General features: G+C 42.0%; 2 protein-coding genes and 1 pseudogene across 7 annotated transcripts in view; 1 reads left to right on the top strand and 2 right to left on the bottom strand.

The window, feature by feature from the left end:
- DOP1A (DOP1 leucine zipper like protein A) overlaps positions 1 to 3,770 on the bottom strand; it is a 107,908-nt gene extending 104,138 nt beyond the window's left edge. For 4 of the 5 annotated variants that reach the window (XR_008665037.1, XM_055329676.1, XM_055329679.1 and 1 more), the window contains exon 1: positions 3,678 to 3,770. The gene's annotated coding sequence lies outside the window, so the exon portion shown is untranslated. Of the gene's footprint in view, positions 1 to 1,606; positions 2,832 to 3,677 lie in introns of those variants that run through there. The other variant, XM_055329677.1, reaches the window with a different exon arrangement.
- Positions 3,771 to 5,986: 2,216 nt separating this feature from the next.
- The window catches only part of UBE3D (ubiquitin protein ligase E3D), a 149,440-nt gene continuing 135,234 nt past the window's right edge, over positions 5,987 to 20,192 (top strand). The window contains exons 1-3 of one of the 2 annotated variants that reach the window (XM_055329541.1): positions 5,987 to 6,143; positions 15,871 to 16,067; positions 19,225 to 19,315. In XM_055329541.1, the coding sequence (XP_055185516.1) occupies positions 6,067 to 6,143; positions 15,871 to 16,067; positions 19,225 to 19,315 (365 nt within the window). In that variant the 5' untranslated portion in view covers positions 5,987 to 6,066. The remainder of the gene's footprint in view (positions 6,144 to 15,870; positions 16,068 to 19,224; positions 19,316 to 20,192) is intronic. The other variant, XM_055329542.1, reaches the window with a different exon arrangement.
- Positions 14,461 to 14,978, bottom strand: LOC129512760 (elongin-B-like; annotated as a pseudogene).

The raw sequence follows: 20,192 nt of genomic DNA, 5'->3' as shown, positions 1-20,192 counted from the left end.
ATACCACTGGTTTAGCCATCAAGGACAGAAAAGAATGATATATGCTGACAGGAAAGTCAGAAGAGAAAAAAATTCAAAATGAGGTAATCAAAAAAGGATTCACAGACAAGGTGGCACTGGAGTTAGGATAACATGATGTAGACATGCCAAGCCTGGGAGAGCATGCATTTAAAGAAAGCAAAAGCATAACAATACAGGCCTGAGTGGTGACATGTTCCAAATCTTGATTATGCTGGTGGTTACCTGGGTGTTTATATAATGCACACATAAAATGAATGTACATTATCTGTAATTTTTTCCTTAAATTTGGTACCATGTTTCTGACTTATGCAATGGAAAAATACTGAGGTTTTAGGCTTGGATAGCTTGGGGAGGAGGAGGTAAATAGGTAAATACAATAAAAAGAAATCACCATTTAAAGACGAGGGAACCAAAAGTACTTATTTTTTATTGCCAAATTTCAATACAAACTATAAGCCATTACACAAAACCTGCAGCTCTATACTTCTCAACAGTTTCATTTCAGGAAGAAAGCTTACCTGAATTAGGGATTACCTATTAAATGTATTGTTCCCACCACTGTCCCCCTCTAACAAAAGAGCACAATAATAGCACTCACTCCTAACAAAGTAACAAAGAACAGACTAAAGTGGCCACACTGGCTGTTTGCCAGTGACACCTGACAGAATTTAACAAAATAATTTAAGATTGTATTCAACACTTAGATCCTATATGTAAGCAACACAGAAATGACTGCCTTAGAATTTGTTTTAACCTTGAACTCTTTCCAATGATCTGAACTCTTAAATTTAATTATTAAGTACATTTCAAGAGACTTTTATTATGTTTCATAGTTTAAGAACTTAATGACTAAAGAGGGAACTCATGCATAGTAAAAATAATGCCCTAATCAACAAGTTTTGTTGGAACTTTAAAATGCCATTCTCAATAAAATCAATGACTTAACCACAAAATCAAATCCAAAATGTAAATTATGGTTATAGAAAAAGCATCAAGAGACCAGAAAAAAAAAAAAAAGTCTTCTTCAGCCATAAATAAAAGCACTAAAGTTCACTGAAACCTATGTGCATCCTTAATATTTTAATAAGGAAAATACAAGCCTTTTGTTATACCAGTGAATTGCCACTAGATCTTTATGCCCCAGAAAGCTTAAACTGAGAGCTAAAAAGCGTAAGGTAGGGAGTTTTAGAGCTGAACGGAGACCCAGCTCAAGCACAGGCAGTCTAACTCATGAGAGTTCAATTTACCCTTTTTTCCCAGTGGCCATAAGCCTCAGCAACTAGTCAGCTCTGCAATCATGAGGGTAAACAACTGATACATTTACAACCATTCCTTATCCACACAATCATTCTGTTTTTCTTCAGTATAGTATTCAGTAAGTCATATGAGATATTCGAAACTTTTATAGTAAAATGACCTTTGACAGATGATTCTGCCCAACTGACGGCTAATGTAAGTAATGTGCACATGTTTAACATTAAGTTAGATATAGTAAATGCCTTTCCGAATTTTGACATTTTAAATTTATGGTGGGGTTATCAGGATATATCCTGGTTACTCTGAGTGGGGGGGGGGGGGGACGGACCTGTTTCTCCACCTCCTGTTAGGGAACTTGTGCTCAAGAGGCCATCTCCTGATGTTACAACGCTGACCTAACACTCAGGAGCCCAGACGATCTTGAGAATTAACAAACACTCTGTAAAAAAAACAAAAACAAAACAAAAACCACTCCGTGACAGAGAGGACCCCTGCCCCAGTTCTAAGCTCAGCAATAGTACCACTACTTGCCTTCCAGAGTTGGTGGTTCACTCAACATGCAGTTATTGATGACATGAGTCAAGTGTCTCATGACCTCAGGGCATCAAAAGAATCACCCGTTGGCTGCTGTGATCCCTCTGTCCCTTCCATCCCTACCTCACCCCTGTCCTACTGTGTTATATCCGTCTTTTTGTTTCCGTTCATCTATCATTATTAAAGTTGTGTACTTCTGCAAACACACACACACACACACACACCCCATCATAAATTGAGAAAGATCTGTACAGTAGTTTCCAGACTGGTATCCTATGTAATTGTATTCTAGATGTTAACATGTTGGCCTTGAGAATATAGGCTTTCTGGCTAGGTAGGGCATGATTTAACCCAATGTGCTCCTAAATTATTTGTCATGGAACACTGCTGGGGCAGTAAGGCTGTTACTGGATTGAGAAGTGTTCAGGTGAAACACTGGTTTGGAAAATCCTGATCTCATGAAATTCCTTTAAACAGATGACTAGAGACTTTGGAGCACATCTGGTCAGCTGGAGGACAAAGAATGTGAACAAAATCTCTCATTCGCAGGCCGGAGCTCTTTCTACTACTTTAGCAACAAAGTAAGACTCTCTAAACGGTATATAGAGTCAGACGTGGAATTCACACCTAACACTTTGGTTATGGTGTCACATTTTCTGGTGCGTGTATTAACTCAGGTATTTTTAATTCTTCCTTCAAGACCGGGGTTCTTCACGATTAGAATCACCTAGAGATTTACAATTGTTTAGTGGTGGAGAGGAATTTCTTCAGAGTGGCGGCTTACTCCCTGAAATAAAGCATTTGACCTGAAACTGGTTTTAATTTGCCCTTGTGGCCACTTCTGTCGGCTCAGCTCAATCCCTGTGTTTACCAGACGGTGAATTTCTTCGCGTACAACGTCGACATACACTATCCATTGATAACACACGAGGTCTGTCTGCGTAGAAGAAAGCCAGGAACACCGAAAATTGAGAAATTTATGTCTTTCCACAGCTCTGGGCTTGTCAGGCAAACGCTTAGTTTCCTTATTTTCTTTCGTAATTCTCAAAAAAAAAAAAAAAAAAAAAAAAAAAAACCCTGTTTTGATTGCTCTAACTACACTCTCCAAAGCGGATGATCGCAAAATCTATTCCCCAAACTCCACAGAACTAGAAGGCAGCGTAAGAGACGCAGTTCTTTCCGTTTTTAAAGCAGTGGTATACCACCCCCCACCCCCACCCCCACCCCCTCCCCCCTCAGGGGACGGGGGAAGAATGCGAGAGACCCGACAAGTAACTATGGTTAGGCTGCAACTGTAAAAGGCTGGAGAATCAAAGGTGATCGCGGTCAACAACTTCCGCAGGACTAACCTGACTTCCTCTAATGAACTTGTGCGCTCCCTCCCAGTCCCCCAACGCGGACCCTCAACCACGGCCGGCATCCGCGTCTCCTCCATCGCAGGAGGGCCCCCGGCTGAGCGAGACCGCACGAATCCCGGATTCCACCAACAAAGGGGTTACTCCGCGCGCCGTTACCGCACAGGTGCGACCTCCACCCCAACCTCGCGCGCCGCGGGGCCCCAGCGCAGAGGGCTCGGGAGCGGCCGCCCGTGCCCGGGGCCGCCCGCGAGCCTCCGCCCAGCCCCGGCCCCGGCCCCGGCCCCGGCCCCCGCCCGCCGAGCCCCGCGCGGCGCCCGCCTCTCCGGAAACCCGAGGGCGGCCAGCCGGGTTTCAGGATCCAGGCGGGGCCAGGGCGGCAACACCCCCGACGCCGCAGCAGCCTGCCCCGCGGGGCGTCCCCGTGGCTCCGCAACCAGCCTGGCCGCGGGCGCAGCTCAGGACCCGCAGCTGGCCTCGCGACCGCGCTGGGGGCGGGGACGCTGTTACCTGCCGTGGGCTCGGCCGCTCCCCGCCGGCGCCGCTCTCCTGGCAACCGCGGCAGCGACGCGGAGGCCGGGAGCCGAAGGGCCTAGTGACAGCTCCCAGCGTGCACTGCGCCCGCGCCCACGCCGGCGTCGACGTCGACGGCCCCGGGTCTCCGCCCCCCGGTCGGCGCCTCGCCTCCAGGCGCTGGCCGTCGCCACAGCGCCCTCAAGCGCACGGCCGGGGAAGCGGCCCGAGGCCACCGACTAAGGGGGATGGGCCTCCAAACGGAAGAGCAGGGGTTTCCAACTCGCAGGGGCCAGCCACGTCTTGATGGAGAGTTGGAAAGAATGCTAGGAATTGAGAACAGCTTTTTTCTTTCTTTCTTTCTTTTTTTTAAAAAAAAAGATTTTATTTTTATTTATTCATGAGAGACACAGGCACAGGGAGAAGCAGGCCCCACGCAGGGAGCCCGACGTGGGACTCGATTCCGGGTCCCCAGGATCACGCCCGGCGCTAAACCCCTGAGCCACCAGGGCTGCCCGAGAACAGCTTTTATCTATTATTTAAACAATCCTTTAAGTGTTAAACGATCCCTCAATATTTCATATGAGGAACTTGAGGCTCAGAGAAATTGGAACACTGAAGTTAGGAGATATATAGTTATCAGATTTGGAAACATTTTAACTTTATGTTCTCTTTAAATCATGTAGTTGCTGCAGGGAGGATTGCCCTGTTTTTGCCTAAACTGTAGGGTCAAAGAAACAAAAAGGTTTTTTTGTTTGTTTGTTTGTTTGTTTGATTTTTACAAATCTGTGACTGTACAATAAAGCAATCTTTAAAGATAATCAGACATCAAGTATGAAAAGCATGCTGCGCTAAGACTGTTAAAGATTTCAATACAATGTGGCAGCATTTGAGATTTAATAGGCTTGAGAACTAAAGGTGGAAGAGGTTAGGGGTTGAAACCATCACCCATGATCACCGTTATTTGAGGTAGGAAAGTAGTAGTAAACTTGATTCTCTTAATTGTGTTGCTACCTCCAACCATGATTTGGAATTATTGCGGTGGATACGGGAATTTGTGAAGCACCATAATAAACTTTAAAACTGCAAATACTGACCTTAGAAGATCTCTTAAAATAGGATCTCTAGGGAAGTGAATTTATTATTTGGAAAATCTTCGAATTAAGAAGCTATCAATGGGCACGATTTTCTGAATACAAGCCATCATTGTTTGTTTTTAAAACCTAACAGCCTCTTGGTTTTTGTTTAAGGTTTCACTTGTAAGTGATCTCTACACCCAATTTGGTCGGGGTAACATCAAGCCTCCAATGCTCCCCCCACCAAGCCAGCCAGGTGCCCCCAGCCTCTTGTTTTTAAAGAATTCTTACTATAAGTTTACCACCCTGCCTTACATTTTAATATCTCCCCATTTTTAAGCATTTCCCTCTATCTTAAGTATGGAGAGTTGGAAAGAATGCTAGGAGTCCAGAACAGCTTTTTTTTTTTTTTAAGATTTTATTTTTATTCATGAGAGACACAGGCAGAGGGGGAAGCAGGCCTTACAGCAGAGGTAAAACTTTCCAAAATTATCTTCTAGCAGTAATAAGACCAGGACCCCTGTGAATCAGTGTCGACCTCTACAAAACGTGGAGAGCGGAAATGTACCTGTGGAGTCATTCTCATTTTCCTTTTCTCAAAGAGGATAGGAACGGCTAATCCTGTGATTCACGATATTGGACTTAACTACTTGCTCTTCCATATTGCTAACAAAACCTCTTACATTTTTGCACCTGTTTCCGCCTTAGAGCCATTGCGTCTGAACCCAGAAGCAATGCCAGGTCAATCCTGGACGTTCGTTGCCTCAGAGGAGAACTACCAAGGGACTGACCACAGTGCATCCAGAAGATACTGTCGTTTATTAGGAAACGAAACAAGATTGTGTTTTGGGGTGGAGAAATCGGCTCTCGAGCCTCCTGGGAGGTCAGCGCCCGCCTGCATCTCCTGCATCCTTCATCCCGCGCTCTTCCAGCCTCATTCCCACCCACGCTAGTCAAAGGGGTGTACTCGGCTCAGGTTTTTAAGGTCGGATCCTGGGAGAGCCGCGCATCGGGCCCCGCCCACAAGAAGAAGAGCGGGAGGGCGGTTGGGCTCTCCCTGCCCACCTTTGTCAGCCCTCGGACCTAGGCCAGCATCCGGAAACGCTCACGCCCCCAGGCGGAGTCCCGGCGGCTGCGCGTTCTCCGCCCGGCAGGTGGCGCTGTGGGCTGGCGGGCTGTGTCGGCGCAGGGATCCGGGCGGGAGGTCCGCCCCGCCGCCGCCGCCGCCGCCGCACGTGCCGCCGCCGCACGTGCCGCCGCTCCGGCCGTGGTGGCCGCTCGTCCCCAGCACCTGCGGCTGGGCGCCCGCCATGGGGGCGGCTGCGGCGGGGACGCGCGTGTTCCTGGAGGTGCGGAGACGGCTGCAGAGCGCGCTGCTCATCCTCGGGTAAGGCCGGCGCTGGGCGTGTGGGCCCCGGGGCACAGGGCGTTAGCCGGGGTCGCTGCTGGTCCCGCAGCCTCCGCCCCCCTCGGAGGGACGAGCTGTGACTTTCTTCCCGGTTGCTTAGAGCCTGTCATTTGCTCAAAGTGGAGCTTCTCCTCCCGCACCCTCGTGCTTTTATTCCCTCCTCGACTGGCCATCTCGGCATCACCTGGGAGGTTTTGTTTTGTTTTGTTGTTTTTAAGAAATGCAGGTCTCAGCCCCACACCAGACCCGCTGACTCAGAACTTCTCTTTTAACACGCCTCCCAGGACTCCGAATACCCCAAAGGTTGAGGAGCACTGATGTAACGTTAACAGTGCCCGGCTTTTCCTAAAACAGCAGAAAACAAACAAACAAACAAACGAACGAACCTTGCCTGCTTCTTTCTGGGCTTCTCCTCAGAGGGTTAAGTTCCACTGTGAGCTTCCTATTTTGTACATGAACTCGGTTAGGTTGTCCCCCACCCTCCGCCCCCATCCACGCTGTTTTCTGCAGAAAAACTGACACATTCACTGAACGACTAACCGAGGTTGCAGGCTTCTTATTGGAGCTCATTGTGGTATTCGCATTCCGCGTTCCAATGAGAAGTCAACAAACGTTTAACTTGTTACTACAAGAAATTTCAGGAGAGGGGCACCTGGGTGGTTCCGTGGTGGTGCATCTGCCTTTTTTTTTTTTTTTTTAAGATTTTATTTTATTTATTCACGGGAAGCAAGCACAGAGAAAGAGGCAGAGACACAGGCAGAGGGAGAAGCAGGCTCCATGCAGGGAGCCCGACGTGGGACTCGATCCCAGGACTCCAGGATCACGCTCTGGGCTGAAGGTGGCGCTAAACCGCTGAGCCACCCGGGCTGCCCTGTGCATCTGCCTTTGGCTCAGGTCACGATCCCGGGGTCCTGGGATCGAGGCCCGCTTCAGGCTCACTGCAGGAAGCCTGCTTCTCCCCCTGCCGGTGTCTCTGCCTCTCTCTGTGTGTCTCTCATGAATAAATAAGAAAAAAAAAAAAAGACTTTTAGGAGAAATGTTCTCTTATTTGTGGCCCCCTTTAGTTATTCCCTTGTGACTGCCATTTCAAATAGAGTGAATTAGATATTCAAATCCTGAAGCTTTTACTACACGGAGCCGCTCCGAGGTAGATTGATGTTTATCTTCCTTTTCCTTAAATCGGACAAGTGTAGATCTGGCAGTTTGGGATTTGGCATGAGAACTGAATTCAAATCCTAGCTTCTTCACCAGAGTAGCATCGTTTCGTCTGAACTTTATCAATTGTAAAATCGGGGATGATACTTGATAGTTTTTTCTTTTTTTTTTTTTTTTTTCTCTGTGTCTCCCTCTCCTTCTCAAATCATACATTGAGGTAAGTATCTACAATTCTAGTCCACCATGCAGGGTTATCCACCACCCCAAACTTACACAAAACAAAAACAAGACAAAGTTCCCACCTCCTCTTATCAAGGGGCCCCTTCACAGTTTTCCCTAGATTACTCTCCCTTGTTTAAGCAAGTGAAGAAATCTGACTGGTTTGTTCCCCAATGGTCTTTGGCTGCTGAACTTTATCACCAACTTGCCTCTCCTAAAAGCAAAAGCGGCCACTCTTCTGATTTCATTCAACAAAGATTAGTTTTGCCGTTTCATGAACTATATATAAATGGATTCATAGAGTATATACTTTTTAAATTCTGGCTGCTTTCCTTCAAAACTGCTTCTGAGATTCCTGTTTGATCTCTGTCATTGCACATGTCAGTAGTCCCATTTTTTTTCTCACTGAGTAGTTTTCTACTGTATGAATATACAATTCATCCATCCATTCTGTTGCTGGATATTTTGTTGGTTTCTAGAACTTGATTATTAGGAATAAAGTTGCTATAGCATTGTCATATAAGTCTTTTGGTAGACATACATTTTCATTTCTTTTAATTACCTAATTCTGTAAAGGTACAAAGCCTCATTGTCGTTTTAATTTGCATTTCCTGGATTAATAATGTTAAGTACCTTTTCATTTGCTTTTTGGTCATTCATACATGTTCCTTTGGAAGGTGTCTTCTAATTTTGTGTGTGTGTGTGTGTCTTCTAATTTTTTGTCATTATAAAAAATCAAGCTGTTTGTTGTATTGTTGAATTTACAGAGTTCTTTATAGATTCTGGAAATAAGACCTTTCTTATTTATGCCTTGTGAATTTGTGAACGCTTGCTCCCAATCAGAAATTTGCCTTTTCATTTTCTTAATAGTGTCTTTTCAAGAACAGAAAATTTTAATTGTAATGAACTTCAGTTTATTGCATTTTTTTCTTTAATGGTTAGTGTTGTTTGCTTCTTAAGAAATCTTGGCTTATCTTGAGGTTGTTTTTTCCTATGTTTATTTTCTAGGAGTTACATAGTTTTAGCTTTTATATTTAGATGAAATTCATTTTCTGTGTTTGGAGTGAGATAGGAGTTAAATTTTATTTTATTTTTTCTGTAAGAATATCCACTAGTTCCATCACCATTAGTTTAAAAGAGTGCCGTTTCTTCCATTGAAATACACAGTATCTTCGTCAGAAAACATTTTTGACAGTACTGTTTGGCCTCACATATCTCTTTCTGTCTTCTTAGTATTAATGTATGCCTTACATATAAATTTTTAAAAGCATATACTGGGTGGAGTTTTTCAGAATACATTCTGAAAATCTGCATTTTAATTAAAATTTTTAGTCTGTTTTCAGTTAATGTAAATGATATGATTGAGTTTTATTCTTGTTCCTAATCTTGAAATGTTTCTAGCATTTTATCACTAGGTATGATGAAATTGACTTGGTGAATCTGTGTGGTAGATGGCGTGGTCCCTTTCTATTCTTAGTTTACTATGGGTTTTAATCATGAATAGACACTTTATTTTCTGTAATGATTTGTGCATGTATTGTGATGGTAATATTTTTCCCTTTCATATTTACATCCGTGAATTGCATTAGAAAAATCCGTTTATGTTAAGCTATTTTAGTATTCCTGGGATAAACCTTAGCCATTCATTTAGTCCACAGATGTTTACTAAGGTCCTATTCTAGTGCCAAAAACTCAGATTCTTTTTTTTAAATATATTTTTTAAATATTTTATTTATTTACTTGAGAGAATGAGCGAGAGAGAGAGAGAGAGAGAGAGAGAGAGAGAGAGAGAGAGAGAGGAACCACGGGCAGGGGGAGGGAGAGGGAGAAGCAGGCTACCCTACAGGGAGCCCAATGTAGGGCTCAATCCCAGGACCCTGGGGTCATGACCTGAGCCTAAGGCAAATGCTTAACCCACTGCAATCCAGGCACCCCCAAAAACTCAGATTCTAAGTGCTGGGTATCCAGCTATGAACGACGACAGCAACAAAGATGAAAATTCTTGGCTGTCGTTGAGCTTATAGTATAATGGTGGCAGTGGGTGATAAGTGAGCAGAAATCATACAAAATAAATAAAATATAAATGATTTTTTAAAAAAGATTTTATTCTTGAGAGAGAAAGGCATGAGACATAAGGCAGAGGGAGAAGCAGGCTCCCCACAGGGAGCCTGATGTGAAACTTGATCCCAGGACCCTGAGACCATGACCTGAGCCAAAGGCAGACACTCAACAACTGAGCCACCCAGGTGCCCAAAATATATATGAATTTGAATGAAAATAAATACATAGAAAAATAAAACAAAAAGGGATAGGGAGAGAAAATTACAACCTCTTATTCCAAATGAGAAAGCAACACTTGAGTAATAAACTTAAAGGGGAAAGGTTTGGAACTATATAATACCTGGTGAAAGACTGTTTCCCTCTGAGAGAACAGCAAGCATGAATGGGTGCCAAATTCAGAGAGATGTGGGTGGCCTGGTGGAGCACATAGTCTTACAGATGTATGTTAGTAAATGTTTAACAACCTGCTTTCCAAGAAAACCAATAAAACTAACAAAAAAATCTTCCTGATTTGCAACATTTACTGATTCCTGTGATGTAGATACTTTCACTATGGATGATGTCAAGCTACCAAAGTGATGTCAACTAGTTTGGAAAATGCCTGGAATTTTAACAGCTGTCTCCAGTATATCACTGGGTCTTATGGGCCGTCGAAAGAATTTTAGCTTGTACTCAGAGTGAGATAGGAAGTCATTGGATAATTTCAAGCAGGGTGTGCACAATGAAGAAAGCCACAAGTATATAAAAGGTGTGGACAGTTAGGGTCTCAAAAATCTTTGTTTTTGGACAGTCTCAAACTTGAGAGTAAGTTAATGTTACTCCTAAATACATTATTGTGTATTTCCTACAAATAGGAACATTCCTCTACATACCAACATGCAACCTTCAAAACCAGGAAACACGTTACTACCATCTTATACTCAGACCTCTCTCAAATTTTGCCGCTGATCTACATAATACCCATAATAGCAAAAGAACTCAGTTCAGAATCATGCCTTATATGTCGTTGTTTTGTTTCCTTAGTGTCTTAAAATTGGAAGAGTTCCTCAGTTTTCCTTGGCCTTCATAATCTTGACACTTTTTAAGATTACAGCCTAATTATTGTGTGGAATATCTTTCCATTTGGGTTTGTCTCATGTTGCCTCAGGATTAGGTTCAGGTTGTACATCTTTGGCAAGCATATCACAGAAGTGATGCTGTGTTCTCCTATCAAGTATCACAGGATTTTGGCTTATTTCATTAAAGTATATGTTAACTTTGAGCATGTAGATAAGATGATGTCTGCTTTCTCCACCATAAAGTGTTGTTTTGTTTTTTGCTTAGTTTTTTTGGTTTTGATATTTTTATTTAGGAAAAGATTGATTCTGAAGCTATAATGGTTCAATCTAAAGCATCCCTTTTTTTAAGATTTTATTTTTATTTGTTTGAGAGAAAGAGCAGGAGAGGGAGGTGGAACAGAGAGGGAGAAGCTGACTCCTCACTGAGCAGGGAGCCTGACTCAGGGCTCAGTCCCAGGACCCTGGGATCATGACCTGAGCCAAAGGCAGATCCTTAACCGACTGAGCCATCCAGGTGCCCCAAACTATCCCTTTTTCAATAGTGGAGTCAATTTATGCAAAAATATTTTTCCTTTTTTCAAGAAACAAATTCTCTCTCAACCATTCAAGAAAGAAGAATACTGCAAACTTCAAGAATCCCACTGACTATCATCAGAGTAACTACAGAACAAGGGCAGCACAGGATAAAACTATCTCTGTATTCCAGAAGGCAGAAACTGGGCACTCTGGCTTTAATTCATTCATTTACATCAGTATGGACCCAAGATCATCATCTATTCATTGGGTTACTTTTTTTGCTCAAATTTATACCAGATGTGGCCAGGGGGAGTCCCTTCAAGATGATTTTAATATGTTTCTATTATTCTTTTGTAATGTGGTCTTTTTAAATATGTTCCTATTATTCTTTAATTTTTTTCTTTGTTTGCACAGCAACATGTTCCAGTCTCATCTCATTCTTTTCCTGTTCCATCCTTGGATGTAGTTATTTTTTCAAGGAACATCATTTTGTGTATGTCCATTTGTTTTAAAGTGGAAAATCACTAGGGTGCCTGGATGACAGATTTGATTGAGCATCCAACTCTTGATTTCGGCTCAGGTCATGATGTCAGAGTCATGAGATTGGGTCCCACGTTGGACTCAGGCTCAATGCATGGTCTGATTGAGATTCTTTCCCTCTGCCCCTCCCCCCACTTTTAGCATACTTTCTCTCAGATAAATAAACCTTTAAAAAAATTTTTAAGAATAAAACTGGAAAATGACCTTTAGAAACCAGAATCTGAGCATAAAGTATCCTCATTACTATTGACCTGTCACTTTTTCCAGGCCCTAGTAGACAAAACTAGAGTGTGTATGTGGCAAATGCATAATGTTTGTGTATGGTATGAATGTATGCATGTGTATGTGTGTTTGTATATTATACATCTACACACATACACATATACACATCTGTATTACTATATCTCTTTATATACATTGAAAACCATGACTCCACACAGGTATTTTCAGTTCTAGTCTATTACCATAGGATCCATTCTGATTTTTTCTCTTTCCCACTTTATAACTCTGTTCTCCCACAGTGAGAATCCTGGCTTTCATTATTCTCATGACATACATTTATTTGGTCAGTTTCCATCTATGTAATTAATCTTATGCTGGCATCCTTTGCTTCTTCCCCTACCTCCCCTCAGTGTTGACACCTTCCTCATCTGTTTGGAATCTGTTTCGGAATGCATTTTTGTGTTTCCTCAAAATTTCATATGTTGAAGCCCTAATCCCCAATATGATGGTATTAGGAGATGGAACCTTTGGGAGATAATTAGATTTAGATGAGGTCTTGAGTGTGGAGCCACCATGATGGGATTAGTGCCCTTATAAAAGGAAATACTAAAGCTGCTTCTCTTTGCCACCATAATGGGATTAGTGCCCTTATAAAAGGAAATACTAAAGCTGCTTCTCTTTGCCATGTGAAGTTACAATGAGGAAGTGGCCATCTGCCAACCAGGTAGAGGGTTTCAACAAGGACCAAATCTCTAGGTACCTTGAAGTTTTACTTCTCAGCCATCAGAACTGTAAGAAATGTATGTTAAGCCTCCTAGTCTCTGGTGTTTTGTTATAGCAGCCTGAGCGGTCTAGGGCAGGCTTGGAAACCCTATACTGAGTTGCCCACCCCCGCTCCCCCATTTAGGTTTCTCTTCCTTCCTCTTGAGATCTGACATCCCTGTAGGGTGGCTGTCCTGGTGGATGCCCACCTTCCTCACTCTTCTGGGTTTTCCACATCTCCAGGCCACTGTGGTTTTCCCACACTTGCATTGATGCCTATCTTACTCCACTCAAATTGGCTGAATTTTTCATGAAGGGGAAGAAGAGTGGTAAGCCAGAGATAGGGTGGGGTGAGGCGTAGAAATGTAGTGATGTCCCTTAAGGTACTTCTAGTGCCAGTGGCACAATCCAGTTTGAAAATCTCTGAGCAGCAAAATGGACAAATTATTTATCTTTAGAGCAATGTTCAGCAAACTATGTCCCATGTGCAAATTTAACCTGTGCCTTGTTTTGGTCCAACTTATGAGAATGGATTTTACATTATTTAAAGCATTGTTAAAAATAAAATACATAGTATAATATGCAACAGACCATAAATGGCCTGCAAAACCTGAAATATATACCATTTGGTCCTTCTGACCTCTGCTTTAGAGGACTATTATTTCTTAAATATCAGTTCTTAAAACTATTGACTCTGAGTGCCTGGGTGGCTCAGTCCATTAAGCATCTTACTCTTAATTTCAGCTCAGGTCATGGTCTCAGGATCATGAGATCTAAGCCCCATATTGAGCTTCACACTGAACATAGAGCCTGCTTAGGATTCTGTTTCTCTCTCCCTCTGCCCCTTCCCCCACTCATGCTCTCTTGCGCATGCACAATCTCTCTCTAAAAAAAAGAACTAGACTTTTGACTCAAGAGTTTAAGGATATATTCCTTGGAAAAGACTCAGGTTCTTGCCAATTAAGTACAAGTCCATATGCTTTGAAAAAGAACTAACCAGAAAATAGTCTTAGGATCTTCTAAAGCAAATTAAGAGGATTACAGGATCTCTGTACTTAGATAATACTCAAGTAGATGGCCTGACTTTTGTACGTAGGTGATGTGGAGTTAATGGCCTGCCCCTGCTGTCTACACTTAAAAGGCAGAGTGCTTGGCACCTCTGTTAGAATTCTAGGCATATTCTAGCTTCATATGAGGATCATTTCTATAGGTCTATATCTGCTGTTGTACTTTTCAGTGCCTGGTGGACAGGGAATGGACTGTGTTTTATTCTCGATTGCCTTTACCAAGTGATTTCTATTTGTAGTGAATTGGACTAGTTGGTTCTGTTATATCTGGTATTCATACATCACTAGACTGTTTTATTTTATTTTATTATTATTATTTTAGATTTAATTTATTTATTCATAAGAGACAGAGAGAGAGAGAGAGGCAGAGACACAGGCAGGGGGAGAAGCAGGCTCCATGCAGGGAGCCCAATGTGGGACTGGATCCCGGGTCTCCAGGACCACAGCCTGGGCCGAAGGTGGCGCTAAACCACTAAGATACTCAGGCTGCCCGATATTTTTCAATTTTTAAAATTGAAAAAAAAAATAATTGTTAAAATTGACAAGAAGTTTCTTTCTCCTGTATCTTTTGTTTCATGTAATCCTGTTATCCTTATCAAAATCCTGTATATCAAATGACAGTACTTTATTGTAAGTAAAATGCAGCATCGTTGTAATGCTAGTCTCAGAAGCAAGAATATTTCACTCACTCATCATTCATTGTTCAAATAACAATGCTTGACCTGTGATAGTCACTGTAGCCCTCCATGTATTTCCATAGTACTCTATGTTTATCATGAATAAGTACAATGTTGTTGTTTTTGACACCCAAATCTCTTTTAGAGGGGATAGGGCACTAGGTGGGCCCAGGGCCTCCCACTGCACTGCTTATTCATTGGCACTGCTTCCTGAGTCCTGTGGCTTCATGATGGCTCAGGAAGGCTGGAGAAGGGCTCCATGCGCAGGGCCTTGAACCATTCATCTGGTGGAAAGGGAGTAGAGAGAGCTTCTCAGAGGCCCAGGCCCACAGTGTCCAGGGCCTGTGGCCATACCATCCAACTGGTGAAGCCACACTATCCCAGTGTCTTGCCATCATAAAGAAGCTGGTCATCCTTGTACAGCTGCTGCTCATCAGGTGGCCACTTGAGGATGCCCTCAAGGATATACTTCAGCTTGAACATGGTGCTCTACTCCTTGGCGTCTGTGAAGATGGCAGTCCTATGATTTTGGATCATGAAGAACCTGTCCCGGGGGTGCTGGGCTGCCCATTCCCTGCCAGTGTGGCCTGCTGCTGCCAGCCCTATCCCTGCCAGTGCATGGTTGTTTTTATAATACTCTCTTAATCATTCCTGTTTACTTGCCCATGCCCTACTTGGGATGAGGGGCAGAGAAGATACCTTGTTAATGGTAGTCCCAGTACCTGGCACATTACAGAACTTTAAAAAGTTGTATTGAGTGAATGAGAGAGAGAGAGTGAATGAATGTACAAACCACGCTGGGATCAAGAGATGCAAAGACAGATATACCACTATCTTATGCTGCCTTGTGTCCTCTCACCAAAATATTTTGGAGAACAGGGGATCCCTGGGAGAACAAATGCATGATGTACAACAGGTCAGCATTGGATTGTGCTGGTTCGAAGAACCTTGTGGGGAAACTTGTGGGAGAAAATAGGGGGCGTTAGGAAATGAGAGGTGGTCTATGTGAGCAGAATGACTCTGAGAGCAACCCCAGGTAGGTCCAGGTTGGAGTAGCTGCAGGATGCGTTAGGATAGAGAACTGGGAAAAATAAAAATAAAAAAATAAAAAAAGGATAGAGAACTGAGGCTCAAGATCATTATTAGCAACGAGGGAAACACGCACATTTAAATTACCATTAAAAAAGGCAAAAATAAAAATATGTTCTAGAACTTTCATGTTACAGTGACAGGGAAAAGTACTCTCTGCCCTGATCTAAATTTAGTATAGGATGATTTCCTTTATGATTCATTCACTATTTTTTTAGGACAGTAACTTTAGAACATTTATTGAAGAGGAACAGTGAGGTCCTTGGCCTTTTTTCTCTGTTTTATCACTTTGTTTCCATCAAGGAGAAGTAATTTTTTATGTTTTGTTTTTAATTACCAGGGAGCCTAAAGAAGGAGGTATGTCCATGGATATTTCTATAACGCCATGCTCACTCCAGGTGAAGACCCCAGAAGGCTGCACAGAGCTCCAGCTTCCAGCAGAGGTCAGGCTTGTGCCATCCTCCTGTGGTGGGCTGCGGTATGTCCCTGGAGATGGACTGCACCTGCGTCTGCAGGTGCGAGCAGAATCCAACGCCAGTGAGTGATCCCAGCCTCCTGTTTCGTTCCTGCATTTAGTTTTCCGCTGTAAATCAAAGATGATTTTTCTTTTGAAAAGTTGACCTTTTCCCAGGTGAAAAAGTCTGTTTAGCAGAAGCATGGAAAGAGCTGGTCAAAAGGTTCTTTGTCAGCTGTGCCAGAGTTATTAGCTGTGCAGTTGAGCATGCCACTTAACCTTTCTGAAGCTTTGTTCCATGATTGGGGGGAGGGTGTGGTTAATGTGCTTTTTTTTCCTAATCTATTTTAATTTTTAGAGCAGTTTTAGGTTCAGCAAAATTAGCTGAAGGTCCAGAGTTTTCCCATATAACCCTTGCTTAGTTTCTTTAATTTTAAAATTACATAGCTTCTTGAGTTGATAGGAAGATTAAATCAGATGGCAGTTGTGCATGACCTGGTGGATTTTAAAGCATTGCATAGAAACTCATCCATTCAACAAACTTTGCCTTACACTGTGAGCTAGGCTTTGATCTAGGTGCTAGGGATACAGAAATGAACACGCTAGGAAAGCCTCTGCCTTTAAGGAGCTTACATTCTCATGGGTGGAAACAAAATGAACAAATAAGTTATTTGGATACAGAGAAAAGTGCTATGGTCAAAGTAAAGCAGAATAATGGGATAGGGAGTGACTAGGGTAAAAGGTGCTCAAGGAAGGCCCCTCTGAGGACAGATGATATTTGACCAGAGAACTGAATGATGGAAATGATCCCATCCATTTAGAGACATTTCCAGGTGAAACAGCATATATAGATTCTGAAATTGAGTTTGATGCATAATATGATTTTGATTATTGCTATGCTATTATATTTTTAGTATTTTGTTATTGTCATATTGATTCAGTAAGGTGGTAGAAATGTTTCTCAGAATAACTTATTTAATAAAATTATTGGCTCAATGCCTCTTTTCCCATGTAAGTAATAGGCTTCAGAGGATTAAAAATGTTGTGAAAGGGGAAACAGACTGTAACAGACCTACAAGATGCTCCTTGTCAAGGAAGGGTTATGATTCTTTCAGCTGCACATTGAGACTTCATTCCTGCCTCATCTCTACTTAGGCTTTCATTTGAGCTGCTTGGAGACTCAAGGTGGGGTCAGCAGGATTGTTCTGAAGAGCCATTTAGGAGATGTGGCATATTCCCTTGAGTCTTGTGCTGCTTTTTCATTGGAGAGTGATTTTTGCCCAAGTCCTAAATTAGTGAATAGCTAGTTTTGAGTTGGAAAGATTTGTATTTAGGAACAAGGCATAGGGAACTGAAATTTCATGGAGCTTAAGTGACGTATCCACATGCTAAGAATGACTAGTATAATAACCATGGAAAGAAGAATGGGGTCACCAAGATGGGAAATACACCAGCTGTGGAAACTGGGCAAAGATAGGCACAAAAGCCACACTGGTGTATTTTTCAGGTCTGCTAGTTTTCTGGATTTGTGATTTTAGGTCCCATACTAAGGAGGTATGAAGGCCTTCTAGAGAAACAATTGATTTGTCGCCTACCCAACTTGGGTAAAGGTTGTTAATAAATAGCGAAACTAGAACTATTAAAAGAAATTTAAGTCAGCAAGCATTATTATTTCGCTGTAATTATAGGATGGTAAAAGTTGACTGCTGAATGTTGGTTTGCATATTGCTTGCATTCAACTGGTCTGCTGTGGCTTTACATTTTTAAAACATTTTACTCAAATATCTGAAAAGGAATACTTTTATAGCCCTGCTCTGCAGTGCATGAAAAGAGTATGCAAAATAGATCTCAGTACTTAATAGCTTTCCACATAATAGGTGATGAATAGATATCTGCTAAATGAATAAATACCAGATAGATGCATACTAATGTTGACTGGAGTCAAAATGTAGTGTAGAAGTGACGACATTTTTAGCACATTCAATTGTGTCTTGAGGTTTTTAAAAAGTTGACTTTGCAACTATAAATGTTCTTTCAAGGACTACAGTAAACATATTGTTTTACTCTCCCCTGAGTTTAACATAGGTCAGATCAGGCTGGACCCTTGACATGAAACTGACTACAATGAAATCTGATGGCAGCACAAGCATTAGATTCGTCCCCAGGTGGCAGTGCTCTCTCACACTGCCACCTTGTCAGGAAGTTCTGTCTTGAACCTAAGCCAGTGGATCGTGCTGGGTGACCGGTAGGGGGGAGTGTTTCACTGAAAATTTGTTTTTTGGTTCTGAAGAGACTGTTTTGGTTGACTTACCAGGTCTACTTATTATCTGCTCAAAATTAAAGAATACTGTTTACTTCACCTTAGTGCTACAGGGGTTGGCAGAGACCCCTAGAAATTAAAAGGATGAATTTTTAATTGCCAAGGCTTAAATTTTCTACCATCAGTTTTTAAAATCTTAACATACATACAAAGTGACACGAACCAAGTTCAAATTGCTTGAAATGAGTATGACCTCATTACTTTTCTTTTTTTATACAGACTGATATTTTTGTGTGTGGGTTTTTGTTTTGGTTTTTTTTGGGGGGGGGGAATGAAAGTTTCCTTTCTTCATGAATGATATAATGGAAACTAAGGGAATGCTGCACTTCACATAATGTGGAAAATATACATTTTTCCACAGCTTTAATCAAAATTGAGTTTTGCTCTTGGAAGTTTGAATTCTTAGAAACCATTGCATTCCCAGGAACCTGCCCAATAAAGACCAATTTCGAGATTCTTTCTGTTTGTATGTAATTTAAATCAAATTAAACTTAAATTTAAGAGATAAGAGCAGCAATCACACTGATGAAAAGCTGTACCTAAGACAGAGCAGAGGAAACCTGAGGATGGTGAGGCCAGGCCCCTTGTAGTTAGCTTGATGTGAAAGTAATTACTATCTTTCTCCCATCCTTAGCGTTGGTATTTATGGAATGAGTGAAATAACTCAGTGGTATGTAACAGGGATAATCTAGGGCAATACCTAGCTCTGAAACACTTAGAAAAATCTGTTGTTTTGAGAGCACGTCATAATATTTGCTTCTAGTTGAGTCATCAGATAATGCTAATTAAATGTGTACTTCTGGGTGGATTGTAAACAGTGTTTATTAATAGTAATTTATTGTGGCTGTTAAACTCTTTAAGTATGTTAATATATTTGTCCCACACCTCTAAGATTTGCTATTTCATTGATTTCTCTTTAGAACTGGTTTCAATGTTTAATCAGAGCTCACAAGCCCAAGAATGTTGCACATTTTATTGCCAGTCCTGCGGTGAAGTCATAATAAGAGACAGGTAAGGAATGTATTTTACACTGATTCATTCTGTGCCTGGCAATGGTTTTCTTTTTTTCTATTAGAATTTTTGAAGTAATTATCAGGGGAGCAATATATGGCCTTCAAATGAGAGCCAGCTTAATGTCACTTTGAACAAAATCAACCATAAAGCTCTCCAACAATCATAGAGCAGTTAGGTCTTCTAAAGGTGACAAAGGGGAACATAGCATGCTGGCTTTGAGGCGGGACAACTTACCTTGGTGAAAGCCTGTGTTGATCACCGAAGCATGTCTCTTCTGAAAAGAGACATGGACTCTGTTGCATGTTTTATCCATCATGATGGTGAATGAGGTTTTTTCCCCACATTAAGTGAATCTTCTAAATCATAGAAGCTCTTGCAACACAACTTTTTGTTTGAACTCTTTCTCTTAGTCCCTCTCTAAAATCCATTTCTTATTTCCCTACTTACTAAAACAGAGCATACAGAGCACAGATTAACCTTTTCTGGGTGATTAGGTTCATCTTATAACCCATTCTTACAGTGTAGTGTGATTACTCATTTGAGATGGGAAGGGCCCTTTGGTATATTCTTTGTATTCCCAAGGTGTCTGTCTCTTTTCTTTATTTTTTCCACCTTCTCTCTCCCTCCTACTTGTTTCCTGGGCACAAAGCCTTTCCTCTGAATTTTCAGCTTCTAATCACTCATCGGTTGGAAAGACCGATCAAAACCTCATTGTTGTTAACAATCCTTAAGGAAAGAAGTTAGATTTCTTCATTAGATGTGTTTCCTCCAAGATGGGTGCCTAAGACTTCTTTGGGGATAGATCTTTCTCCATATCTAAAACCTGCTCCTCTTTTGGTGTTCCTTATCTCAATGAATGCCAAACTTCTGCCTG

The sequence above is a fragment of the Nyctereutes procyonoides genome, unplaced genomic scaffold (genome assembly GCF_905146905.1).
Source record: "Nyctereutes procyonoides isolate TBG_1078 unplaced genomic scaffold, NYPRO_anot_genome, whole genome shotgun sequence".
Taxonomy (NCBI): domain Eukaryota; kingdom Metazoa; phylum Chordata; class Mammalia; order Carnivora; family Canidae; genus Nyctereutes; species Nyctereutes procyonoides.
This window is presented reverse-complemented; position numbering and strand designations above follow the sequence as displayed.